The sequence below is a fragment of the Eretmochelys imbricata genome, chromosome 26 (assembly GCF_965152235.1).
Source record: "Eretmochelys imbricata isolate rEreImb1 chromosome 26, rEreImb1.hap1, whole genome shotgun sequence".
NCBI lineage: Eukaryota > Metazoa > Chordata > Testudines > Cheloniidae > Eretmochelys > Eretmochelys imbricata.
In genome coordinates, this window is record NC_135597.1 from 1,845,225 (window position 1) to 1,868,128 (window position 22,904).

Consider the following 22,904-nt stretch of genomic DNA (forward strand, 5'->3'; position numbering starts at 1 on the left):
CCAAGCCAGTCCTTGCTTAGCTTGTGGGAGAGCTAAAAGGGACATGACTGGCTGTGCGTTAACCATGCAGTCACGGTGTGGGGGTTGCAGGCTGCGGGTCTCCTGCGTGAAGCGTTTCTTTCCCGAAGGGGCACTGATATTCAGGAAGTGTCTTGACAAATCCCTGGACTCCCAGACCTCAGATTAGGGAGTGTCGGCTCTAAGTGGAGTTGCTGTGGCAAACAGCTGGTGCTTGAGAGCTGAGGCCCATGTGGAGCCCCTGAGTCTATGCGTAGCACTGCCCCAGTGAAGAGAGACCTGATGAATGTGGGGTGGGTAGCTTTTCTCTGACTGGTGTTGCACAATAGCACCTCCAGGTCTCCCCACTCTCCTGAGGGCAGTGACTTCCCATCTTTTCTGCCCCCACCTATGCAAAGGGAGAGGAATGCCACACTGCAGCCTTATGTCGCTTAAAATGTTTTTTAACTCTGATATTCCTTCTGTTCCGCCCAGCTCTTCCCGAATGTCTGGTGCTGAGAAGCCCTGCCTCTTGCCCCGAGTTATGGTGCAGGAGTGACTACCGTTGGGTCCATTATGGGGGGACTCCTTCTCTGCTGCCGGGAGCTGCCCAGGTTGCCTGTTCAGTGCCTCCCTGCACAAAGGGAGAAAGACAAAGGTTTGGGAAGAATAGCGGGGAGTTTATCTGGCTTATTAAGCCCTTGCTAGAGTGGGCAGCTTGTTCTGGGACTGATCTGGTGCCGGAGGAGAAGCTGAACAGCGCCCAGTGCAATCTAGCAGCCGGTGGCTTTGTCCCCCTCTGGAGGAGCTGCACCTGTTGGCTTGTTTTAAGTTACAAAGTAGTAGTGTGTATGAAAGAGACGTTTCAGCCCGACAGAGCCCAGTGATCAAACAGGCTCAGTTTAATTAACATGCACCAAAGACAAACCAGCATCACCGCTCACATAGCAGGCAGGCCTCTCCCAAGAGGAGGGGGTGGGGAGCTGTGGGCTCAGAGACTTCTGTGGGACTTGCGAGCCAAATGTTCTCATGGGCTGTCTGCTCCTGTAATTCAGCTCCCGCTGATAGTTTGCTGCCTAGGGCCCGATCGCCAGCCTCTTACAGGAATAGTTACTAGTCAGGGAAAGCTTTCAGGAGTTGGTTTTTTGCCCAACCTACAGCAGGGATGGGACTGCAGGGGACAGAGCAGAAACCCAGTCAAATGTGTTTCCAACTTTTGTCACCAATGCCAAAAGCATCTGTCTGTCCCCTGAGTTGGACCCTGGTCTGCCTCTGCTCCATGCCCCCTTCCAGGGGCTGCGGAGTCGCCCAAAGGTTCTGAGTGCCAGGCAGCCAGACATCCCCGTGTGACATACTCCAGCGATTCCCAGTATGAACAACTGTCCCTCCCGTACCCTGACCGCTCCTCTACCCCGGCCCGGAGGCTGTAGAGTGCACACACAAAATGCAGGCCAGCAGTTCCTAAGACACCCGAGCCCGCCTCCTTTTAAAGGTACTCCATCCGTCTGCCCCGGAAGGGCCAAGCTGCGGTTGTTTTCAGCATGGCAGGCATTCTGCTGGGATGCCGCCGGCTTGTCCAAAGCAGTTGCATCCACCTCTCGGATTAGCTGCTGCACCTAGACTGCGCTTCCAGAGCTGTGAAGGGGACATGAGTGAATAAGCTGCCATCAGAATTAAGCTAACCTGATGCCAGAACTCTCCTCCCCCCACCCCTCCTTGTGCCTCCAATGGAACCGCATGACCTTGCTGGATTATCTGGATGCTGGGTCTCTAACCCATCCCCTCTCCTTCCATAGGGGTTAGCTACCCTGGACATGCTCATTAGCCTGTGAATTCATTTTCCAAGCGTTCCCACCAGGCCTTGTTTTCAGCTCTGCTCCTAAGTGCAGAGATGTGCTCTGGGTTACCAGCTGCCTGCCTTGCCTCCTGACTCCCCTTGCTCATCGACTCCAACTCAGAGAGAACCCCTGCCCATCCCCTCCAGCACCTCTGCACTTTGAGCCCGCGTGGTCATACAGTTAATGTAAAACAGCCTTTGACTTTAAGGAGATGGGGGGAGGGGCTTTGTTGTCTTAGAAACGAGATCTAGCCCCCACTCCCATGCTAATGGCTAACCTCCTCCCAGTTCTAGCCCCTCCCAGAGAGAAAGAAAAACAAGAGCCTGAAATTAAAAAAGCAGCCTCGGCCCCGTTAGAATATGAAGCTTCGAAACCGCCATCGGGATCCCTGCCTGGAGAGCAATGGGTCCTCATCAGCCCTGTGCCCATGTTCATGCATCAAACACCCCTGTGAAAAATAGCATCCCTGGGGTTCTGCATGCAATTGACCCAGGATACTAGATAAAGCAGATTGATTGTAAATTGTCCTGAAGTTTTGTTCTCCCCCAGATTCCTCCCCCCACACCCCGAGCAATCTTCTCACCAGTTCTATAGGTCCAGCTGAGACATGTGTAAGGATTTGCAGACTATCGTAGACTATCATAGAATTGCTAGCAAGCTTTCTTGAAATTCTTTCCAGGCCAGTTTTATAGGCAATTCCTTGCCCTGGTCCCCAGCACAAACACAGTGCAGAGGATTTGTACTAGCTCTGGCCTGTTGAACAGGAATGTTTTCTTCCTGGCTAGAGTTGCTTTTTACGGTCCCAGAGTTTGTTTAATGGAAGAGGACACCTCCAACATGAACTGGGAATCTGAAGGGTCTAATAATCCCTGTTCTAAATCTCTCAGTAGTGCAGCGACCAGATAATTGCCCAATAACTGTGGTTGGCAATATTGGAGCAGTCCATGGCACTTCTGGGTGTGACTCCAAACTTCAAAGACTGATTTATATCAAAGCTTTTGACTTCCTCACATCCCTGGATGCACAGAGCACTGGCTGGGCTTAGACTGAAATGCTAGCAGGACTTTCACAGACAAAGAAAAACCTCACAGGCTGAGTAACATCAGCAATAAGCAAGGCACAAAAGCAAAGCAAGGTGGCCTGGCTTGCAGAGGGGATGAGTGCTCACAGCTCCTCTGTGGCTTCAGTGACAGACATAAAAAACCAGGCCACAAGCCTTCACCAAGTGATCCTTTCCTAAAAGAAATAACTGCATGAGATGGATATGATTTAAACTGTACCCTGCTTACCCCGCTTGGAGAACAGATGCTAACACAGTTTCAGGGCGAAAAAGATAACAGGGGAAAGTGTCTTCTTATTATTAGTGTTACTATCGCACGTAGGAGTCCTGGCCATGGACCCATTGTGCTGGGCGCTGTACAAACACAGAACAAAAGGACAGTCCCTTCCCCAAAGAGCTTATAATCTAAGACAAGAGATGAGCAATCACACGGACCAACAGGGGAGTACAGGAAACAATGAGACAGTGTTGGTTAACGTGATGGACTGTGGTCTCAGCTCACCAACAGCCTTGGCTTGTCAGGTTTTTTTATAGACATTGTGGGAAAGGAGGTTTTAAGGAGGCTTTTGAAGGTGGATCGTGAGATAGCTTTAGGGAGCAATTTATAAGCATCCGAGGCAGAGTGAAAGAAAGCACAAGGCTGCTTGTTTGAAAGTTTAGCGAGTGGGTGATGGAGGACGGAATCATGGGCTGATCAGAGGCAGGAGAGTAGACATCTCAGTAGAGAGTGAGAGAGGACAAGTGTGGGGGATAATTGTACATGCCCTTGAAAGTGAGGGCAAAGCAGCTTATGTCTGATGCGATGGAGTGAGGCGTTTTCGTGAGATGGGATCATTTTCTGGAGTGATTTCTTTTGTTGTTGGTCTGTTGTTTGTTATTGGAAAGGAGGGAAAAGCACAACATTATACTGCAGAGCCCTTTGTGTCTGAGCACACAGCTGGGTTGGAAATCTGCTTTGTAAGGTGTCTGCGACTAATAATTTGAAACACAAAATGCCAGAGCTACTAGAAATGAACATTTCATGAGGTTGTACAAGATCAAGGAAAGCAAAATGGCTTTCTCTGATTCCTCAAAGGGTTGTTGTCAGTCTAAAACTCCCATATTAAAAAACATTTTATTTGTGTTATTGATAAACTTCTGAGGCAATTGGCACCCTGCCCTTGGTGGTTTGGGTTGACAGCACTGCTGGGGGGACGGTGAATTTTCCTCCTAACAGTTCATTCAAGTTTTTCTTTAAAATCACGAAAACATTTTGGCTGTTTTTTCTTAAACATTTCCCCCCAAAGCATCTCATATGTGTAAGAAATAAAGAAATGCCTAAAAAACAACAACAACAACAAAAAATAAGACAGGTTCTATAGCAGAGAAAAGTGAAGTTCCTCCAAATGGATCTTTCATTTTTAAATACTAAAATATTATTTGTATTACAGTTGCCCTTCAGAGACTAGGTCCTTGTTGTCCAAGGTGCTGTACATAAATATAGTGGCAGTCCATGCCCTGAAGTTGCACTGTTTAAAGGTGTGATTTTTAAACCAATGCAAGCCTCTTTAGGGGGCGGGGGGTGTTAGCTAAAGTAATTAGAAATTCATTTCCGCTAAACTGAAATAAGTGTCCACACACAGAGTGCCACCAGCGTGGTAGTTTAAAAACTTATTTAAGTTAAACTGGTGTAACTTTGTGGATGGGGCAAAACCATGTTGCAATGCAGGATAACACCCCAGAGTAGCATGGGAAGAAAACTGCACTTAGCAATCAATATCTCGGCAAGCTTTTTTCAGTGTTGTTTTGTGCTTACGTTGCTGGAATTGTTTGCCCAGGTTTTTGTGTGTGTTTGATGGCTGCAGGGTATGAAGTGCCCAGCCCCAGGGGTTCTGGGCAGGTAAGTCATCTCTTGTAAATGACTTACCTATACCTGTGGAGCAGACGGAGCCATGCTTGTAGGGGTCAGACGCTGTAGCCCGAGTCTCCAGCTCTGGGAACAAGTGGTTTTCTGAGCATGATGCTGGGATAATGCCAATGCTCAGAGTGCGCCCACTGGTGTCTCTTTATGTGTTCCTCTCTGGGGGAGGGGAAGGGGCACTGCTGTGTGTTTCTAGCAGTATCTACCAGAAAGCTCTTGCCCATTTGATGGATGAGTGCACTGATAAATTAGCCTAGCGCTGGGGCTGGGAGTATGTAATGCCACTCAGGCATTGGGGAGGCTGTGGGAAGTCTGATACACGGAGGAAATCCAGTTGACGTTTTGCTCTTGGATTCAATATCACGCTGGTGGAAAAAGCCTCCAAATTGAATTGGAACCTGAACAGGGCTGATGGGAATGGGAGCAGGCGAGAGGGGCGTGCTCTCATCCTTTCCAACACAGGATGTGAGCTGAACCAAGCCTGTGGAGCCGTGGACACCTATGCCATGCCCCAGAGAGACACCCTGGCTTTCACAAAGTGTCCTGCTCTCCCTGGCACTGCCAGGTATTGCACCAAGCTAAAGCAGTGATTTGTTTGGCATCGGAGGGTGGGTATCTCCTTTGACATCCTCCTCCCCCCCCCTTGTTCCTGGCCCTGCAACTCCCAAGTACTTCCAGCCATGATGCCTTGAGCAGCTGTAGGGAGAGGGATTGAACCTCTGCAGGGGTAAAGACTTCTCTGCTGGAGGCCATCGTGACAGTTCACCTTGTAGGCAACTAGTGTCTTTAGAAGCTATGTCTCCCATTGAGACTCTGCTCCCCGAGGCAGAGCTCGGGGTCTGGGAGAGTGCACGAGTCGGTCTCTGTGTATTTCAGCTGACACTGCTTTAAAATGATAGGTAGGTAGAATGAGCTGCTTCCAGACTGGACTCATCTCAAGTGGCTTTGAAGGGTTGCGAGACATTTAAATCCCTGCTTGGAGCCAGGAGGTGCAGAGTAGGTGGTTTGAATGTGAAACCTCTGGAGGGCTCTGTCTGTTCTCATACACTCGGAGGTTGCAGCCTTGCTCCTCAGCTACACCTTTGTATCAGGTGTTCTCTAAAGCAGGAACCGGAGAGGAATCCTGGAACAGTGATCCTGCAAGACCGAGCGGTTTAAAAGGCAGTGCCCGGGGCCCAGCCCCCCAGCCCACACCTGCTCAGACAGGCTCTAATGTAGTTGGGAGACAACAGATCAAGTAGAGTTGGAGAGTCTTGGAGTGAAGAGAAAGGATCTTTGTGTTGCTAAACCAAATGTTGCATTTGATGGCAGCTGCAATTCTCCCATCGTAATAGAGTTGGAAACTTGGAATACTCCAGCCAGCACCTGTTCAACTGGAGGCTCACCTGAGCTGACCCGGCCCAGCCAGGATGCTGTTACAAAGGCAATTATCACTTTAGCCTCTGCCTTAATGCAGTTCCCTTAATTGATCCTCCTCCTCCTCCTCCCCCTTCCTTAAAATGCTTTAAGCAAAGTGGTAATCAGGCAGCATGAAACCTGGCCTGCTTTGCTGGCTGTCTTCTCTGAGCTTTGCAGGAAGCGAGAAATCGGGCAGAGCGTGGTGTTCCCAAGGGCAGCCTCTGCATGTGCTCTTAGGGGGGTGGGGGGAGAGTCATGCGCAAGCCAAGATTTTCAGACGTGTGTGGCAATTTTGGGTGTCCAACTGAAGACCCCCTTAAAGGGGCCTGATTTTCAGAAAGAGCCCAGCACCCACCCTCTGAAAACCAGGCCTCTTTGAGACTTCTCAAGTTGAGCCCCCAAATTCACTTCTGAAAACCTTGGCCAAAGTATTTTCTGACCCTCAGGGGCTGGGCTGAATGATGCTTGGTAAAAGGTCAAAGGGCGCATGAACAGCCTCAACTTCCTTGCTAATGTCTGGGTTATAAAATGAAGGTGAAATGCTTAATCCTGCTGCAGTTGCTTTTAACCTCTGCCTCTTCTTCCCCTCTCCGCCCTGCTCTCTGGGCTGCGTGGCAGGCCTGCTAGCTGCCGTGCTTTTCAGGCTAACAGGTAGGTGAGCTGAATTGCCCTTCGCACCATGCCGTCTTCAAGTCAGGATGCCGTCACCTGCCTGCAAGCATGGCGCCCCGTTGCAGCAGTTGTTAGCTGCTTCCTGCGCCCATCGTCGCAGCTGAATTAAAAGGCAACGGCCCGTCACACTGTGCCCCAACACTGCTTCTCCAGAGAGCCACATGTGGAAAGCGGAGACCTGCGTGCCTGAGCAGGGCTTGGCCTGCAGAGTCGCTGCAGGAGGGTGGTGCAGGAGACTCCCCGTGGGACGCGCAAACCCCAATAAACATCCGTTCACAGCGTGGTTTCCTTTTGTCTCTATTTTCTTTCTCTCTCTCCTAACTCTTCCAGTTCTGCCCAAAGCGAAAATTGAAGTGGAGTCGCATTCGGCTCACCCTGGCGACCTCCTCCTATTGCGCTGCCGGCTACGGGACGATGTCCAGAGCATCAACTGGGTGCGAGATGGGGTCCAGCTGGCAGAGAACAACCGGACGCGCATCACTGGGGAGGAGGTAGAGGTCAGGGACGCTGTGCCTGAGGACTCAGGGCTCTATGCCTGCATGACCAACAGCCCCTCAGGGAGCGAGACCACCTACTTCTCCGTTAATGTCTCAGGTTCGTAGCAGCCCTGGGACTGGGCACAAAGGGAAGGGGGGCCCAGTTGCCTGACTGCAGGGCAGGAAGCAGATTACCTGTGTGGGAACCAGATGTAAATCTTGCGTGCACACACCTGCAGATTGTCTTATCTTTCTTCTGGTAGCTGGTGGGCTGTTTTGGTCTGTGGGGTACTGGTCAGCCTGAAGCTTTACAAAGGCTTGATGTGCAGCCAGCACCAGAGCACCCTCATGCGCCCTCCCTGCCATGTGTCCTGGAGCAGTTCTAGGAATCAGCTGATGCATTCGCTGTGCCGCAGCGCTGCACATCCATCCGTCCGGGATGCACATTTGTAGCATGTTGGACTTCTCATCCCCCTCCTTTCACTGGTTGTGCTGCCTGCCGCAGCAGAGGTGGGCCGATGTGGCAGCTTCTTCTGCTCATGCTGCAGCAGCTGTTCCCCTGGGGCTGATCCTGGAGTGGTATGACTGGGGATACGAGCACTAGGGTAACGGAAATGTGTAACACCCACCCAAGGACTCTTTCCAGTGCTGGCTGCAGGAGGCTCCCTGGAATTGTTTGGAGCAAAGGTGTTGCACAGCAGGGTGTATATGGGGGGATTCAGAGCAGTTGCTGGGCTGGCTGGCTGGACATGGGAGGCGAGGCCCTAGGGACAGGTTAGCTGCTAAGAAATGTCTGGGGAGTTGTGAGTGGGTTTGCAAACCCCGTCTTGCAGGCCGAGAGGGCGGCGTGCACCTGTGCATCTGTCTCATGACCTTGGCCTGCTGTAGCCATGTCACGTAGCTGTTTTGAGCCCTGGAAGGTGTGGGAGAAAACTGCCACGGGGTTGTCTCAGGTCAGGGGCAGAAAAAGCCAGCTAGGTTTGACTGTGCCAGCTGCACATTTTGCTGGCTGCTCTGAGCGCGGGGTCACCATGGGGTCTGGTGCACAGGGTTCATCAGGACGCCACTTGCGGAGGGGAACACCAGGGAGGCAAATGGGAGTCCATCCTCCGGAAGAACAACAGGCGCTGGGTTTTACTGCCGACCCTGGAACAATCGGGCCGTGTTCTGAAGAGGAAGGCTGGGAGCATTAGCAGCTGTTCCCAAGCAGCCAGCCAGCAGAGCAGGGAAGGTGCAAGAGAGAAGGGAGGAGGTGGGTAACTGGGCATTTAGGAATCAAATGAGAACGTCTCAGCAATGCTGGGAGCTGCCTAACGAGTGACCCAGGGGCCCAGCCTTTGACTCCCTGAGAGTTCCAGCCTGGCCCAGTTGGCTGCTCCCTGCTGGCAGGTGTATCCCATACAAATGGGGGCAGAACTGTTTATTTAGCCGTCGGATCGGTGACTAGGTCACGGCCCTTTCACCATCCAGAGGACTGGGCGTGGGCGGCCCGGCCCTGCAGAGCCTGTCGTTACAGCTCTCTGAGGTGTTTTGGCCCCGTCCATCCTGGGCACGCACCCATGCTAGCACTAGCCATGGTCCGGCACAGCATTTTCCGGCCCGGGGGGCTGGGGGGTAGCTAGCCCATCTTCAGGCTGATTTCAGTGACTGGTGAGGGAGGCAGATGGTTTTCTAACAACCTCACTAACTAAAAACTTCCCATAGATTTACCCCCATTAGAGAGTCTGGATTGGGCTTTCTTAGCCTGTCCCCACCTTGGGTGTGGATGCAGTGTCACAGCCATGCCTGCCCATCACCCTGTTTGGAAAACAGTTTCAGACATGCTTACAAGCATTAGCCAGGCTCGGATCTAGATTCATTACGAGGCGGGCTGGGCAGTGTCGAGGTCCCATGGTGCCAGATAAATCCGATCGCCGGTGAAGAGGAACTGGGTGGGAACTGGTGGCAGAGTGGCTAGAACTAGCGCCTGATGGTGGTTAGGAAGCTGAGCTGCTGCATAGGGAGGGGCTCATGCAGTCTGTACCTACGCGCCTGCAGAACCTCAGCTCTCACGCAAAGGTGCGTCGTGTCTCTAGCCGTTGTGTCAAGAGAAATGCTTAGAAATGTGACCTGACCGTAACTGCTAGAGCATTGTCTGCCTGAGCCTGCAGACAGACTGACCTGATCGCTCCCAGGGGGGTGAGCTGCGGTGCATCTCACTGTCAATTTAAATGTCAATGCTATTAACCATTTCCCTGCTGATCGTTGTAGCAGACACGTCCAGCTAGTGCTTATGCCACAACCTCAACTCCCCTCCCTGGGGCTGAAACCCTCAGCTAATCCCCACTCTTCTGTTTCGTCCCCCCAGCTCCCTTCTGATGATGTAGTGCTGTGTTCCAATGCCACAGTGCCTGGTACACTGAAAGCAGAAGTTGGACATTACATTGAACTGAGTATGAAAATCGGCAAGGCCAGGCTCCTGGCACTGATTGCGCCATTTACTGAACTCCTTAGTTGATTTAAAATCCCTGTGTTCGAACTGAAATGCAGCTGCTGTGGAGCACCGGGCCTCCTGCACGGTGGCGTGCACCGCGGCGTCTAGGGCCTGCCCCACGGAGTTAGGCCAGGTTTGCTGCCGAGTCCTGGGGGCCGTTGGTTGTGTGTGGGCGGGTGGGAACTCTCAGCCCCTGGTCCTGTCTTGGTTAGGGCTGTTCTGGGATGTGGTTGCAAGGCCAAGGAGAGAGAGGGAGGGGCCAGGCAGGGGCCAGACTTCCTCCATTTCTCCCTGAGTGCCAAAGGAGCACAGGTCTGAGCGAGGGGGCAGATTCCTTCCGAGTAGACAACTGCCCAGAGTGCTCCGCTTCCTCTCCCCTGGCCCCAGAACCCCTGTACTCAAGTCCCTCCCAGGGCCGAAGGGATGGCTTGTTTTGACCCTCCTGGTTTCCACTGTCCACATGAGCGTCCCACTCCACGCTCCTCCGTGCCTGGTGTTGGAGTCTCACTCTGCTACATGAAAGCCTGCAAAAGGGGGTGGGCCAGCGAGAAGCCAAGGTGGCTTCTTCTGTGCTGCTCATTATCCGCCTGGCAAGTCTGAACCCCGTCGGTGATTGGAGAGCTCTCCTTGCCTGAGCTCTGGTTCCTGCGCTGTCTGCCCCCTTCATGTGATGACACAGCGTGGATGAGGGTGCAGGCAGCAAATCACGTTGCCATGACTTGCTGGTCCCCAGCGTGTGGAATGTACCAGTGAGCATCTGTCTGGGAGGGGCATGCTGGGAAGCCCTCCCTTCCCATTGTCCCCTGGGCGGGGGGGAACGGGGAGCTGTTACATACAGTTCGTAAACCCTGCCTTTTAATTCTGCCCATCGGAGCTATTCTGCAAGTTGCTCTGGGGCTGTTTGTATTAGTGGGAACCCCCTTTGGTGCTTAGACGAGGGGGTTGAATGGCTCCTAGGCAGCCCAGTGACTAGTTCCCCTTGTGCAGGACGCTAGCCCAGCCACTCCATGGGGAGTTTCACTGGCGATATAGACTCAGGGGCGTAGCGGTTTGGAGCTGTGTCTTTGCGCAGTCTGATGAGTTCAGTTATCCCCACACAGTATTGTAACTCCACAGGACCCATCAGCTGATTAAACCCGTAGATGACACTGGGTGAGTAGGGCCAGTGGGTTAGCTGGCCTCCTATGTGAGGGGCTGTTCTCTTGCAGCTGAGCTGGCACGTGGGGGAGGAAGGGTAAAAGCCACACACGGGAAGGGATGTGGCCCTGTGCAGCTCTGCTTGGTTCTTCTTCCTGCAGGATGGTAAGTGAGGCAGCTGGAAGCAAAACTGAAACCCAGCCATCTCTTCTCTTCTCTTGCAGACGCTCTTCCATCCGCTGAGGATGACGACGACGACGACGACTCCTCCTCAGAGGAGAAGGAGGCAGATAACACCAAACCGAACCGTACGCATGAGACACGATTTTATACCTAACGCAGCCTCACGCTGACACTGCCCTCCCCTGGCTGCTGCCTCTCTGGCGGGGGAGGGCCGAGGGGCTTGGCCCCTAAAACTCGGGTGCTGCATCCCATGGAGTGGTGTCTCCTTTTTATTTTGTGTCATTCACTAAAGCAACTTAGAGTTTTTATGAGGGGCCTAGCCCGTTGCGGGGCCTCACCCAGCACTGCCAGGGCCTAGCAGGTGATGGCCCAGGCTGCCAGCAGCCATAGCGAACAGCTGTGAGCTGCATGCTATTATCTTCTGCTCTCCCTGCAAATTCCCCAAAGTGCCCTCACTGCCCCCGCCTGCAGGTGGAAACGCTCCTGCCTCCAGGCTTCAGCTTGTCATTCATTCACCCAGACCATTATCCGCTTTGGAAATGTCAAGGTCACCTGGGCTGCTGGAGCTGCATGAGACAAAAGGAGTGTCAGCGTGTGAATGCCTCTGAAGGAGCTGGCCTTGTGCACATGAGCGGCTGGGCTTGGAGCCATGCGCATACATCTAAATAACACTCAGAGCCTGACAAAAGGCCAGCAGCTTGCTCTGGGAAGTGACTCCTGCTCCAGCCAGTCCCACCTGGAGAACGTAAGGGCTGGGGGAGGGCAGAGCCAGGTAAACCTCTAGCTTCCTGGTGTTGCCAATATCCCTGTTAGGGGCGTGTCTAGCTGGAGAAATTTACTGGCATAATTATACTGGGAGAAGGATTCTGCTGGAGTTATTCTGGTATAACTCATTGGTATAATTTTCCAGAATGAGTGTCCACCTGGGGAGTGATAGTTCCCTAACTATAGTGGTCTAATTATCCCAGTAAATTTCTCCAGGTAGACAAGCCCTTAGTCTTGATGAGGGTGCTGCTAAAATACTGTGTGTCTCCTTCCCTGGCCTGAAACGTGTTCATGATCTATCTGGTTGGGGTAGGATATCTTGTCTACAATCAAGCGTAGCTCCGGGTTCCCGGCCCACCTGACCGCAGGGTTAAACCAGTGAGGATACTCCTCAGTATTTTTAAAAGTCCTGCCCCTTCCCTGTCCCCCAAACCCTCCTACTGCAATCACACTCAGATTAGCAGATGCAGATTCTGCCTCCAAGCTCGCAAGGCAAATCCAGCCAGGGAAGAGTCCCGGTCCCATCTGAATAGCAGAATTGGGGCTGGAAAGGAGCATATCCCCGGGTGCAGGACAGGCATCTCTGGTGACGGTGTGACACAAGTGATCAAAGATTTTGTAGGCTACTGGAGCCATGATCTCGCTCTGTGACAGGCTGCTGGCTGGGGCCGGGGTTGCACTGCAGACAGCCGATGACCTGTTAACGGGGCCTGGGTGCTGATCCAGCTGAGAGGGGCTCTAGAAAGAACGGATACTAGGGCAGGTGGCAGCTCTTGAACCTCCCTGGGTTTGTCTTGAGCTCTCCCTTTGGCTGTGTTGGCCCCTCCGCTCCTTGACAGGCATTTTTACAACAAACCCCTTTGCAGCCACCAGACGCTGTTCTTCTGCTAAGCCAGGAGCGGGGGCTGGGGCAGAGGGATGTCCTCTTTCTCAGTGTGCCCCGATTGCACTGGGGGTGCTGTGCAGCCTGCAGGGGGAGTTCGAAACCCACATAGCCCGTTGTGAGGTCCCAGTGCCAGCGGCTGAGCCCCAGGTCCCTCCTGTCGGCGTCCTCCCCCGTGCTGACTCGCGTCTCTCTGCTCAGTGGCTGTGGCTCCCTACTGGACATACCCCGAGAAGATGGAGAAGAAGCTCCATGCTGTCCCAGCTGCCAAAACGGTGAAGTTCAAATGCCCGTCGAGCGGGACGCCCAGCCCCACGCTGCGCTGGCTGAAGAACGGCAAGGAGTTCAAGCCTGACCACCGCATCGGTGGATACAAGGTGAGCAGGGATGGGGGTGCTTTGCAGATAGGGGTATGGATTGGTCTGGAGCATGGGGGCAGTGGGGTTTTCTCTGTCAGAAGCTAATGGGCTTTGGGCCTATTCACTGCCGTGTTGGCTGCACAGAGAACGCCCAAGACCCAAGGAGCACCAAGTTCCAGCCCCAGGCTTCTAGTATCATGGTGCAAGGAGGTGCACAGAGTGGGCAGTGCTGAATGCCCCCCTGGGGGCTCTTGTTCTTCTCGAGCCAGCCTTTCTCTTTAGGGCCAGGCTCTCAGCTGGGGTAAACTGGCCTCATTTCACTGCCTGCAGCACAGCTCCATACCCTGCAATGGAGCTCGGCCAGCCTACACTCGCTGAGGATTGGGCCCAAGTATCCTGTTCTGGATAAAGCAGCAGCATTTCTCTTGTATGTCCAGGTAGACTGGGAGGGGAGGTTCTCTCAATGTCGGTCGCCCAACAGCCTGCAGGATTATAAAGTGTATGTGTGTGGGGGGGGATGTCCCAGGCAGGCATTTCTCTAACTTTTTAAAATGATTTGTCTCCCCTTTGCTGTTTATAATAATCCCTTGGGAACCTGAATACAAAATGCCTCCTTCTTGAAAATGTATTGGATTCTATTCCCACTGGATACATGTGCATAGGTTTGTTATTGTAGGGTTCCTTGTGAATAAGCTTTGCGCAGGGTGGTGGTGATGTGGAATACCTTGTGAGCACGGGGCTGCTTGTGCACTGGGCTATCTGCAGCGGGGAGTGTGTGTGCTAGGCTGTCACTGCAGGGTGGAGTATTGTGGGAGTGGTGCTGGGGTGGGCTGGTTGGGTTGTGAGCGCTGGGCTTCTGGTTCAAATAATTCTTATTGAAAAGTGTATTGAGGTGGAGGAAGGATGGACATGTGGTGGAGGCACTGGGCCTCTGGAGCTTTGGGTTCAACTCCCTGTCTCTGCAACAGGCTCCCTGTATGACCTTGGGCAAGTCACTTAACCTCTCTTTGTTTCTCAGTTCCCCACCTCTGAAATGGGGATAACAAGCCTTCTCCATCTCCCAGGGGTATGGTGGGGCCGCATCTCCCAAGCTACAGGAAGGGGAGCCAGATAAGAACCTAGACTGAAATCATTGCTTTGGGGGGAAAAGTGAATGGGTGTTGCAGATTAGCGTGCACCGGGAAGGCTGCTCATTTGGGCTGCAGTCTCCCAGCAGGGACAGATGAGCCCCTGTAACATTCAGGTTACAAAATAGACCGGCGAGGGTGGCCTGCTGATGGGTCAAACTTGCGCTAGTATGCGTTATCAGGGAGGGGATGGAAGAAAGGCCGAAATGAGTCTCTCTTGCCCAGCTTTGACATCGGGGTTTTTTGCTCCCCTGCTGTACTGATCTGCACACAAACTGCCTCAGATTCCCCCCACTCATTTTTGACACTCCGGGGAACTCTCTGGGCCCTTCCCACGGCTGGGCTGTTACAGGACAAGCCCAGTTGCTGCAGAGGAGGGGGGGATGACTTTATTACTGGGCAACAATATGGCCAGCAGAAGCAGTAGGGGCCCCAGGCTGACAGGTTTCTTGGGGCCAGCTCTAGGGCCATAATTCACTCCCTGATACTTGGCTCCCTTAGGAAGAGCAGGACAGGCCACTTTGCTCCGACGAGGGTCTGTTGTTTGCCAGGGATGTCCTGTCCTGGGAGTGAACTGAAGCAGGTGAATGGAGCCTTAGACTCTGGAGCTCTCCAAGGAGTGTGGGGCTGATACCTCCCTGTTTCCTTTCCCTTGTAACAAAGCTGTTGTTCGAGGATCTGAGTTCAAACCAAAGCAGGAGAGGACCTGGGAGCATTATGCAGCCTCCCTGGATGGTCAGCGCTGGAGTCGAATAGCCAAAAGAGAAAGAGCACTTGCTGCTCCGATTTCTTTCTAGCAGTCGCTATTGTACGCTATTGGAGGGCACAGTTTACCCTCTGATTGCTAGGGGAGCATTTCCATGTTGTCTTTAAAGCTACTGTGCGTGGCGTGGTTGCATGTCTGGCGAAGCGAAAGGCATTCTGGCAGCTGGTGCAGGCGTTCTGCTGTCTGGTGTTGACACCCCTCCTTTGGTTGCCCAGAGAACAACGTGTTTCAGTGTTGAATGATTCAGGAGTGCGGTGCTGCCCCACAGCTCCATTGCATAGACTCCTGCATCAATAAAACTCCTCCTGAAATAGCCAGAGGGAAGAACTGTCCTTTTTTCCTTCTCTTTTTAAAACTGAAGTGTTGGTCAAGGCCTCTCAGGAGGAATCAATAGTGGCTTTAATGAGACACAATCCATGATTCATGCATCAAATAATTACCCTCATTTCTCCTGAATCAAACCAGTCTGAAGAAGGTTCTATGCCATTTTCAGATGATAATTACTTTTTCCTGTCAAAGTGAAATCGAGCTCCATTGATACACTCTTGTTTTTCTTAGTCATTTGTAGCAACTGCGTTTTGGCTTTGCCTGGCTGAGTTGGCCCGTGTATTGGGCCTTGAAAAGCTTCTAGAGCAGCTGGGTGGTTTTGTGTGCTATTGAATGAGTCTTTCACTGCTGGAGACCTGAGCTCTCCTAAGAAGGCAAGTTTGGTGGGTCTCATCCAAGTCATTCCTATAAAATCATAAGGCAGTTTGGCAAACAGCTCTGCCTCTGGTAGAGACAGGATCAGGGACTGGCCCTGAGTGCCTGCAGGATTGAGGGCCATCAGGAGAGCAATGCGGCGGTCAGGATTGGAATAGCAAGGGGGGGCTGTGGGTCAGAGTTTAGGAGGCTCCACAGAGCTGTGTATCAGACTACAACATCAGGAGGTGAGGAGGGGCTTCGGGAGAGCTGGGGAGGGGGACCAGGACTAGCATTGCAGAGGTTGCTGCAGACTGCACCGGGGAAGATGAGTTTTGAGCAATAGCTGGTTTTGACCATGTATCCAAGAGACAAAGATTCCCACCTGTGTCAGCTCCTCCAGAGCACAGTGGAGCTCCCCGTTTGGGGCTCCAGGGAAGGAAACAGATAAGCCATAAATCTGTTGTGAGAGGTGGTTTCTCTGTGCTGACTAGCACCTGGCATCAGCTGCAGAGACACAAGCAAGGAAGTTGTATGGCCAATATGATAACCTGGCGGCAGCGGCTGCTACCTTGAGTAGTGTGTTTCCCTGTGATTGGGGATAGGAGCCTCAGGTCTCCCAGGAGACCTTGCCCTCTCCTGTGAGAGAGACTCTCTGAGTCAGCCCTCTGCTCTCTGCTCCCCTCCAACTAGCAGTTTCATTATTCTCTGGCCACTGACTCATGCACTTTATTGTGCAAATGAAATCCAGCTATTGGCCCATGTCCCATTAGGGTCCAGCAAGGCGCTGACATAAACACCAGGAAATCAGCCACATCATGACTCACTTTATTACATGCTGGGGTGGAGCTATCCGCTCAGAGTCCCCTGGCTGGTCCTAAGGAATCAAAGGCGAGAGGGAGACTGGCCTTTCAGGCAGAGAATGGGCATGGCATGAACACCAGGAGAGTCTCCTTGGCATTTGTTAGTAATATTTCATCCCTGTAACATCCTGGAATTACACGCTTTCAGTTCGACCCTCCTGGTGCTCGTGGAACTCGGAAGAAAACCACTTCGCCAATGACACCACCTTGCCCTCCCCGCTCCTCCAGTATTAGGTTTGTCATTATTACTGTTTCTGAGATCAGGGCCCCATTGTGCCAGGTGCAGCACATGCATGCACATAATAAGAGAGTGCTCCTACCCTTCCTGACCATTTACATAGACGAGACACAGGGTGGGAGAAAGGAAGTACTAGTAGCCCTTTTTACAGATGGAAAACTGAGGCATAGGGTAGCTCAGGATCACCCAGAGCCAGGAATAAGAACCCCAGCTTTCTGAGCTCCCCCCGGTGTCCTTAACCCAAGGGCAGTCTTCCTCTCAAGCATCACTTTTAAAGCCACTGGCCCCCCCATGTTCAAATCCCAGCAGGGCTGGCTCAGCCTTGCACCATTTGGAGAGAACCCCATCGTGCCAGGAGGTTTTGATCCCTGGGCAGTTCCTGGTGCAGGGGAGGGGAGTGTCTCTTGTAAATGATTTGAATGCTAGATGCCTGAGCACTTTACATAGCAATGGGGTGGTGCTTCATCTCCTGGCTGGTCTCCCTGGACCCTGCCCTCCTAGGCCAGTGCTGGCTGCCTTTCAGTGGTGCTGTTCACATAAAGTCTGTGACGTACCTGGGGGCAAAAGACACAGCTGTATAAATTGTGACTCACAACAGTTGTAAGCAGAAAGGCTTCAGGACAGAACCATAGGCACGTAAGGCTCAGTGCATTGACACCCAAATGCTCTGCATTGTGTCCTTGTGCTGTGGGAAGCTCCCCGGCCTGTTGCTGTGAGCTGACTCTGACAGTGGCTGTAATTGGAAGGTGTAGGCCTGGGCACACAATGCAGTGCCCAGATGGGGAGGTGGGATAATGGGGCTGGAATCCAGCTGGGAGCCAGGAATGCAGCAGCACCTGCATGAAGCTGGTATCAGAGACGTTCTCGAAAGAAGAAGCTGCTTCTTGGGATCCTGCTTTCATCCAGCGTTGACAAAGGTGGTTTTATTCAGGAGTGAACATGGCCATGTTGAGTAGGGGGAGCTCAGCTTCCAGGGCCCAGGAAACCGTAGTGGAGATGCTAGTCCAGCATGGGTCATCCACACTAAAACCCCTTGCTGTCACCCCCCACCCTCTCCAAGCCAAACAGCCGAGATCTGGGATGCTTTGGGGCAGGGAGGGCAGGAAACAGTTTTGGGGCTCCAAGATGCTGAGCTGTTTGGAGCTTGCTACAGTGTTGTGAATTGCATGGGGTAGAGTCTGGCCTACCGTCCTATGAAGCCCCCTGGGAACATCAGCTGGAGGACCCTTGCTCACCTGCATGCTTTTTAATCCCTGTTTCCACTCAAGGGCTCATGTGACAGAGAGCCCCCTGCAGTCAGGTGTGGAGGTGCTGGCCCTGGGGGCGAGGGTGGGAAGAGGACTGCCCACAAAGGGGGATAAAGTCAGGGGATTTGGTGGGGTGACTCAGGGATGTGCCCCGAGATCCAGGCTTGTGTATATAAAATGGTCTCGCTCTGTCCTGTCTGCTGAACTGGGCATTGTATCCTGCGTGGGAGTGGGGATTGGCTAGGCAGGAGCGCTTATCCGAGTTACCTGGCTGTAGCACAGGCAGGGGCAGCCTTTTCTGAGAGACACGTGACCGTTTGGACCGGTGAGATTCTGCTCCCGTGAGGCTGCGGGTGGGAGGGCAGGCTGGGGCTGCCCGGAGAGGAGTTTCCTGCAGTCAGTGCCAGCCCATCAAACTCCATTGACATCATGTTTCCAGATGCAGATGGCTCTGTGTCGAGTCTGTCCTGGGACGGCTGGGAGTGATTACCGTCCCCCTGTAGCAACGGGTAAAGATGACCTTGAACCAAGATTTATGGCCTGCCTAGAACACGAGTCCCAGGGGTCAGAGATGGCTTTGACGTGCTCTGGAATTAGAGGGCATGTGTTCTATCAAACGCAGCCCTGGCATGGTCAGGGGCCGCTGATTCCTCACCATACCGTTTGGAAAACGCAGATGATAAAGCTGTGTGCCGATAACCACACTGAACTGGCTTTGTCATCTCTCCTGCCTCCTTAGGTCCGCTACGCAACCTGGAGCATCATTATGGACTCGGTGGTGCCGTCCGATAAAGGCAACTACACCTGCATCGTGGAGAACAAATACGGGAGCATCAACCACACCTACCAGCTTGACGTAGTGGGTGAGGAAGGCTGAGCTGGGCAGAGGGTTAAGAAGGGAAATTGGAAACGTATGTCCCTGGGAAACCAGTGATGCAAACCAGTGATAAAGGTTGCACAAGGGGCCATGGTTGTGCAGAGGAGGGGGCTCCCCTGAGGTCCTGTTATGTTCAGCAGAGCCTCTCTGGCAAGCAGACTGCCTGCATTTTCAACAGCTTGTTGGCCACTGGAACGATTCTGCTCCATTTCTGCTGTCGCCGTGCGCACCCCGCTCCGCAGCCCGGGGATGCTCTTGTTGTGCTCTGGGTGGGGATTGCGGAGGCTGACTCGAAGACTGGGGAAGCAGTGGCGATGCTGGGAACCTGAGCTCTGGGACTGAGGCCCCAGTTGGGAGAAAGGTGTTCTGGGTCCAGGACCAGAGAAACCGTAGCGCATCCCTGTGAAAAGGAATTGCTCAAAGCTCCATAATTAGCTCTAGGCACCTCGCTGTATGTGGCGTTCGGAATCGGTGACCGTTGTCTAATTTCAGCCCACCTCTCAGGTGAGGTGTCAGCTGGTTGCTGTCTCTTCTTTGGGCCCAAAGGTCGTGGGAAGAGCTCCCACGTTAGGCCTTGAGCTGATACCCCAAACAGACACTGGAGGGCAGTCCTGGGGTGGGGTGGAGTTCTGCACCGCTGCTTGGCCTGAGGCAGTCCCTTCTGGCCGGCTGCAGGCCAAGAAGAGGTTGGGTGTTGTGGCACTTCCCCAAAGCAGGCAGGGGTGTTCCAGCCTGGCTGTGAGTTATACCCACGCACAGCCTCACAGTCGGCGAGCTCCCAGTGGCTGGCTCACCTCTGGAAGGGGAACGCAAACCCCACTCTGGCTCATCCAGGAAGGCGCGCAGACGCCTCCAGTGGGGGCTCCCATCAGGGTGAAGAGGAACCTGCGGGCCTCACAGTGCTCTGAGCCAAATGCAAAGCCCTTTTCGTCAGCTCAGCTTCCCCTCCACAAGCCCCTTGCCTGCATGTGTCTGTTCCCTCACATTGCAGTTCAGTCCGTGACCTCCCCCAGGGTCTACGCCTGCAGGTGGGCAAGAGAGATTGTTTGTGGACTTGTTACTTGGGTGGCACTCGGATACTGCACTGCCAGGAGCTGCATAAGCACCACGACAGCTGGATGGCCCCTGCTTCGCCCCTTTAATTGTCACTTGCCCCAGCGATAATCAGACTCATCTCTTTTGTCTCCCGAGAGCTCAGCTTGTCCCCCCGGGGGATGGGAAGGGTGGGCCTGGCCTCAGAGCTGGTGGCTTGGTTTTTGATTTTGGATTTTTAAATTTTAGTTAAAATAATTTTGTCGTCCAGACGGAACCTTTTTTTTTTTTTTTTTTAAATCACCTTATTAGCCTTAATTCCCAGCTGGGAAGGCTGGTCTGTGCAGTTGCACATGTGGAGCTGCTCTAAATGCCAGTAAATGAACCATTAAAAATGTGATTTAATTTGATTACACTGAGCAAACTGAAGGGAGTAGTCAGCAGTGGGAACAAAGGGGTTTCTTAATGCTCACTCACCACAGTGGCAGGCTCTTTGTTAATCGGCTAGGTCCTCATTGGGTTTGTTTGACCTTTGACCTCGGATGAATAGGTAGCCATGTTTATCCCCCTCCCCCACGTTTTCACCTGTCTGTGCCCCCTCCCCGCTTTGCAAACACTCAGTTTCTGGTTGTGCTGGGGAGGGTGATCCGCCCCATTCACCACACAGTGCACCAGTGGCTGTTCCAACCCGAAACCTCCCCTTCTCTGGAGAAGCAGCATCCTCCAGCTTCTGCTGGGCCCAGGAGCAAACCAGGGGTTCTCTCAGTCCTTTGCTTGGCTTCAGGCCCAGGAGGGCGTTGCAGGGAGAGTTGTCTGTGTGGGGCTGCAATGCCCTCTTGTCCATCCTTGGGAAGGAAAGTTTCTTCCCTGCTTGATTGCATGGCCCCATTTCCCTTCGCCCTTTTGTTGTAAGACTAATGGAATGGAACTGCCCTCTGCGGCTAAAGTCACTAATCAGAACTGGTTGGGTGGCTTTTTTATTTCAGTTTCATTAGGGGCTTTTGGGGCACCTGTTGTTGGAAATCGCTTTGGAGGTTAGTGGCTAGCCCTGCCCCTAGGAGCCCCATGTGAATCCTTCCGTGCAATGCCCAAGCTCAGGAAGGCTTGGTCACCAAGTATCCAGACCCGGCCTCGTGCACTGACACCTACAATGCAGCATAGTGGCTCTTCCATTTCATTCTGGCTACCGATGGGAAAAGGGACCCGATTCCAGCCAGGTTGATTCAGCGATGGCAAGTGGCAGGAAATCCCAGACGCCCAGCGCTGAGTGCAGTGAGATCTCAGCTGGAATATCGCCAGCCAGACCCCAGGCAGATTCTGTCATCTTCTGACTCCCGTCTGGTCCAAAGCTAGAGATCATTTGCCCACCTTCGACTTTCAAGGGGACACATCTGATGGCACTGCTCGTCCTGCTCCATTGGAGGGACTGTTCCTTGCAGGCCTGGCTATCAAGGCAATGAGCAGACACGGAGTCATGAAGTCAGCCACCACCGCTCTTGCTGCTCAGAACTGCTAGTGCTTGATGGGTTTCACCTCCGCTGTCCTGCTGTTCCCTTGCTGGAGGAGAGGCAAAGCCTGGGCTCTGACTTGGGTTGCAGGCAAAGGGCCAGAGTCAGAGGGAACATCTGCGGTGGTAGTAGCTGCATGTTAGTGAGCGTGGTTTGCACACTAGAGGATGGGTGGTGAAAGCAGAGTATGCAGAGGAGAGCAGGCCCTGAATATTTCCAGTGTCCGCACTCCCACTTGTTGAACTGGTTTACCAGCATTTACCTTGTATCCCATTAAAATCAGGCCCATAGTCTCATCCATCCCCTTTCCTCCAAGAAGCTTCACTGCACAGAGGCAACTATTTCCTCTGCACAGTATCCATACGTGGTATGTATCTCCTTCCGAGATACACCTGTATTCCCTGCCAGCCTCGTTCTCCTGCCCTTGGGAAGCCATGACCGCCTCCCCCTCCTTTCTGGCACCAGGCAAAGTGGCAATTGCTAGAGATCAGAGAGCAGCATGAGAGTTCACTATGAATTAAAAACCACTCTTCCCTTTTCACCCTTCCTCAGGTGGAAATTCAACTGTGGAGGGAGCCACAGTGAGCCAGGCTCGCTTCCTGATGCTACCTGCAGCATCTCAAGGCACCTGCTAGGGTGGCTGCTGCATTGGTTAGGGGCACAGGCCTGTCCTTGACAGCTCCCCCTAGAGCTGGGGCTCTCAATCATCAGCTTTGTCCTTTCTTTCCCCCCTTGTCAGAGAAACCAGCTGTCGTCTGGCCTCTTCCTAACTCCCTCCTCAGTGATCAGCCCTGGCTGTAACCCTCTAGCTCGGCCTCAAGCAGCTCTCGGGACAGGAAGCAGGCTGAGGCCTTCTTGCATCGTCAGAGAGGGGGCGTGGTGAGGCACCGCAGAAAGTATGCTGCGTAATTCAAGGTGGATGTGAGTGCGAGCAGAGGGGAGCTCTTGACAGGGGCTGCGCCAGTCCTGTGATACTTACTTCGGGAACTGGAGTATGAATTTAGGCTACAGCGGGCCGCTTGTCAAGGTTCCTTAGTGAGAGGAATTAGAGGGGAAGACAGCCGGTGAAGCTTTCCCTTCGTATTTTTAACAAGTGACTGGCTGGGATGAAAAAGATCCGGTCTCTTGCCGTGAAAAAATAACCCCTTAATCCCTGCGTTGTCACCTCTCAAGTGAAGATGTGAAGGCAGTGGCTGGTGGCAGGGCCTTTCTCTGCCGCTGCCATGTGCCTAACTCTTTGTTTCTGGGACGCTGCATTCGCTTCAAATCCACATTTGTCTTGTTCATGCTTGCTTGCTTTCCGACCCTGAGCAGCACGAGAGAACGAGGGGCTGGGACTGCATCCCTGCCCACATACAGGCTTGAGTTAGGGCCTACTTCGTGCTCTGGCCGAGCGTAGGAGTTTTGTTCTTGAGGCTGGGGAC

General features: G+C 53.1%; 1 protein-coding gene across 4 annotated transcripts in view; it reads left to right on the forward strand.

Moving 5' to 3' along the window:
- The window catches only part of FGFR1 (fibroblast growth factor receptor 1), a 54,713-nt gene that overhangs the window by 12,820 nt on the left and 18,989 nt on the right, over nt 1-22,904 (forward strand). The window contains exons 4-7 of one of the 4 annotated variants that reach the window (XM_077805590.1): nt 7,208-7,459; nt 11,176-11,265; nt 12,987-13,159; nt 18,803-18,926. In XM_077805590.1, coding sequence (XP_077661716.1) covers nt 7,208-7,459; nt 11,176-11,265; nt 12,987-13,159; nt 18,803-18,926 — 639 coding nt within the window. Of the gene's footprint in view, nt 1-7,195; nt 7,460-11,175; nt 11,266-12,983; nt 13,160-18,802; nt 18,927-22,904 lie in introns of all 4 variants that reach the window. The other 3 variants (XM_077805591.1, XM_077805589.1, XM_077805592.1) reach the window with 3 other exon arrangements.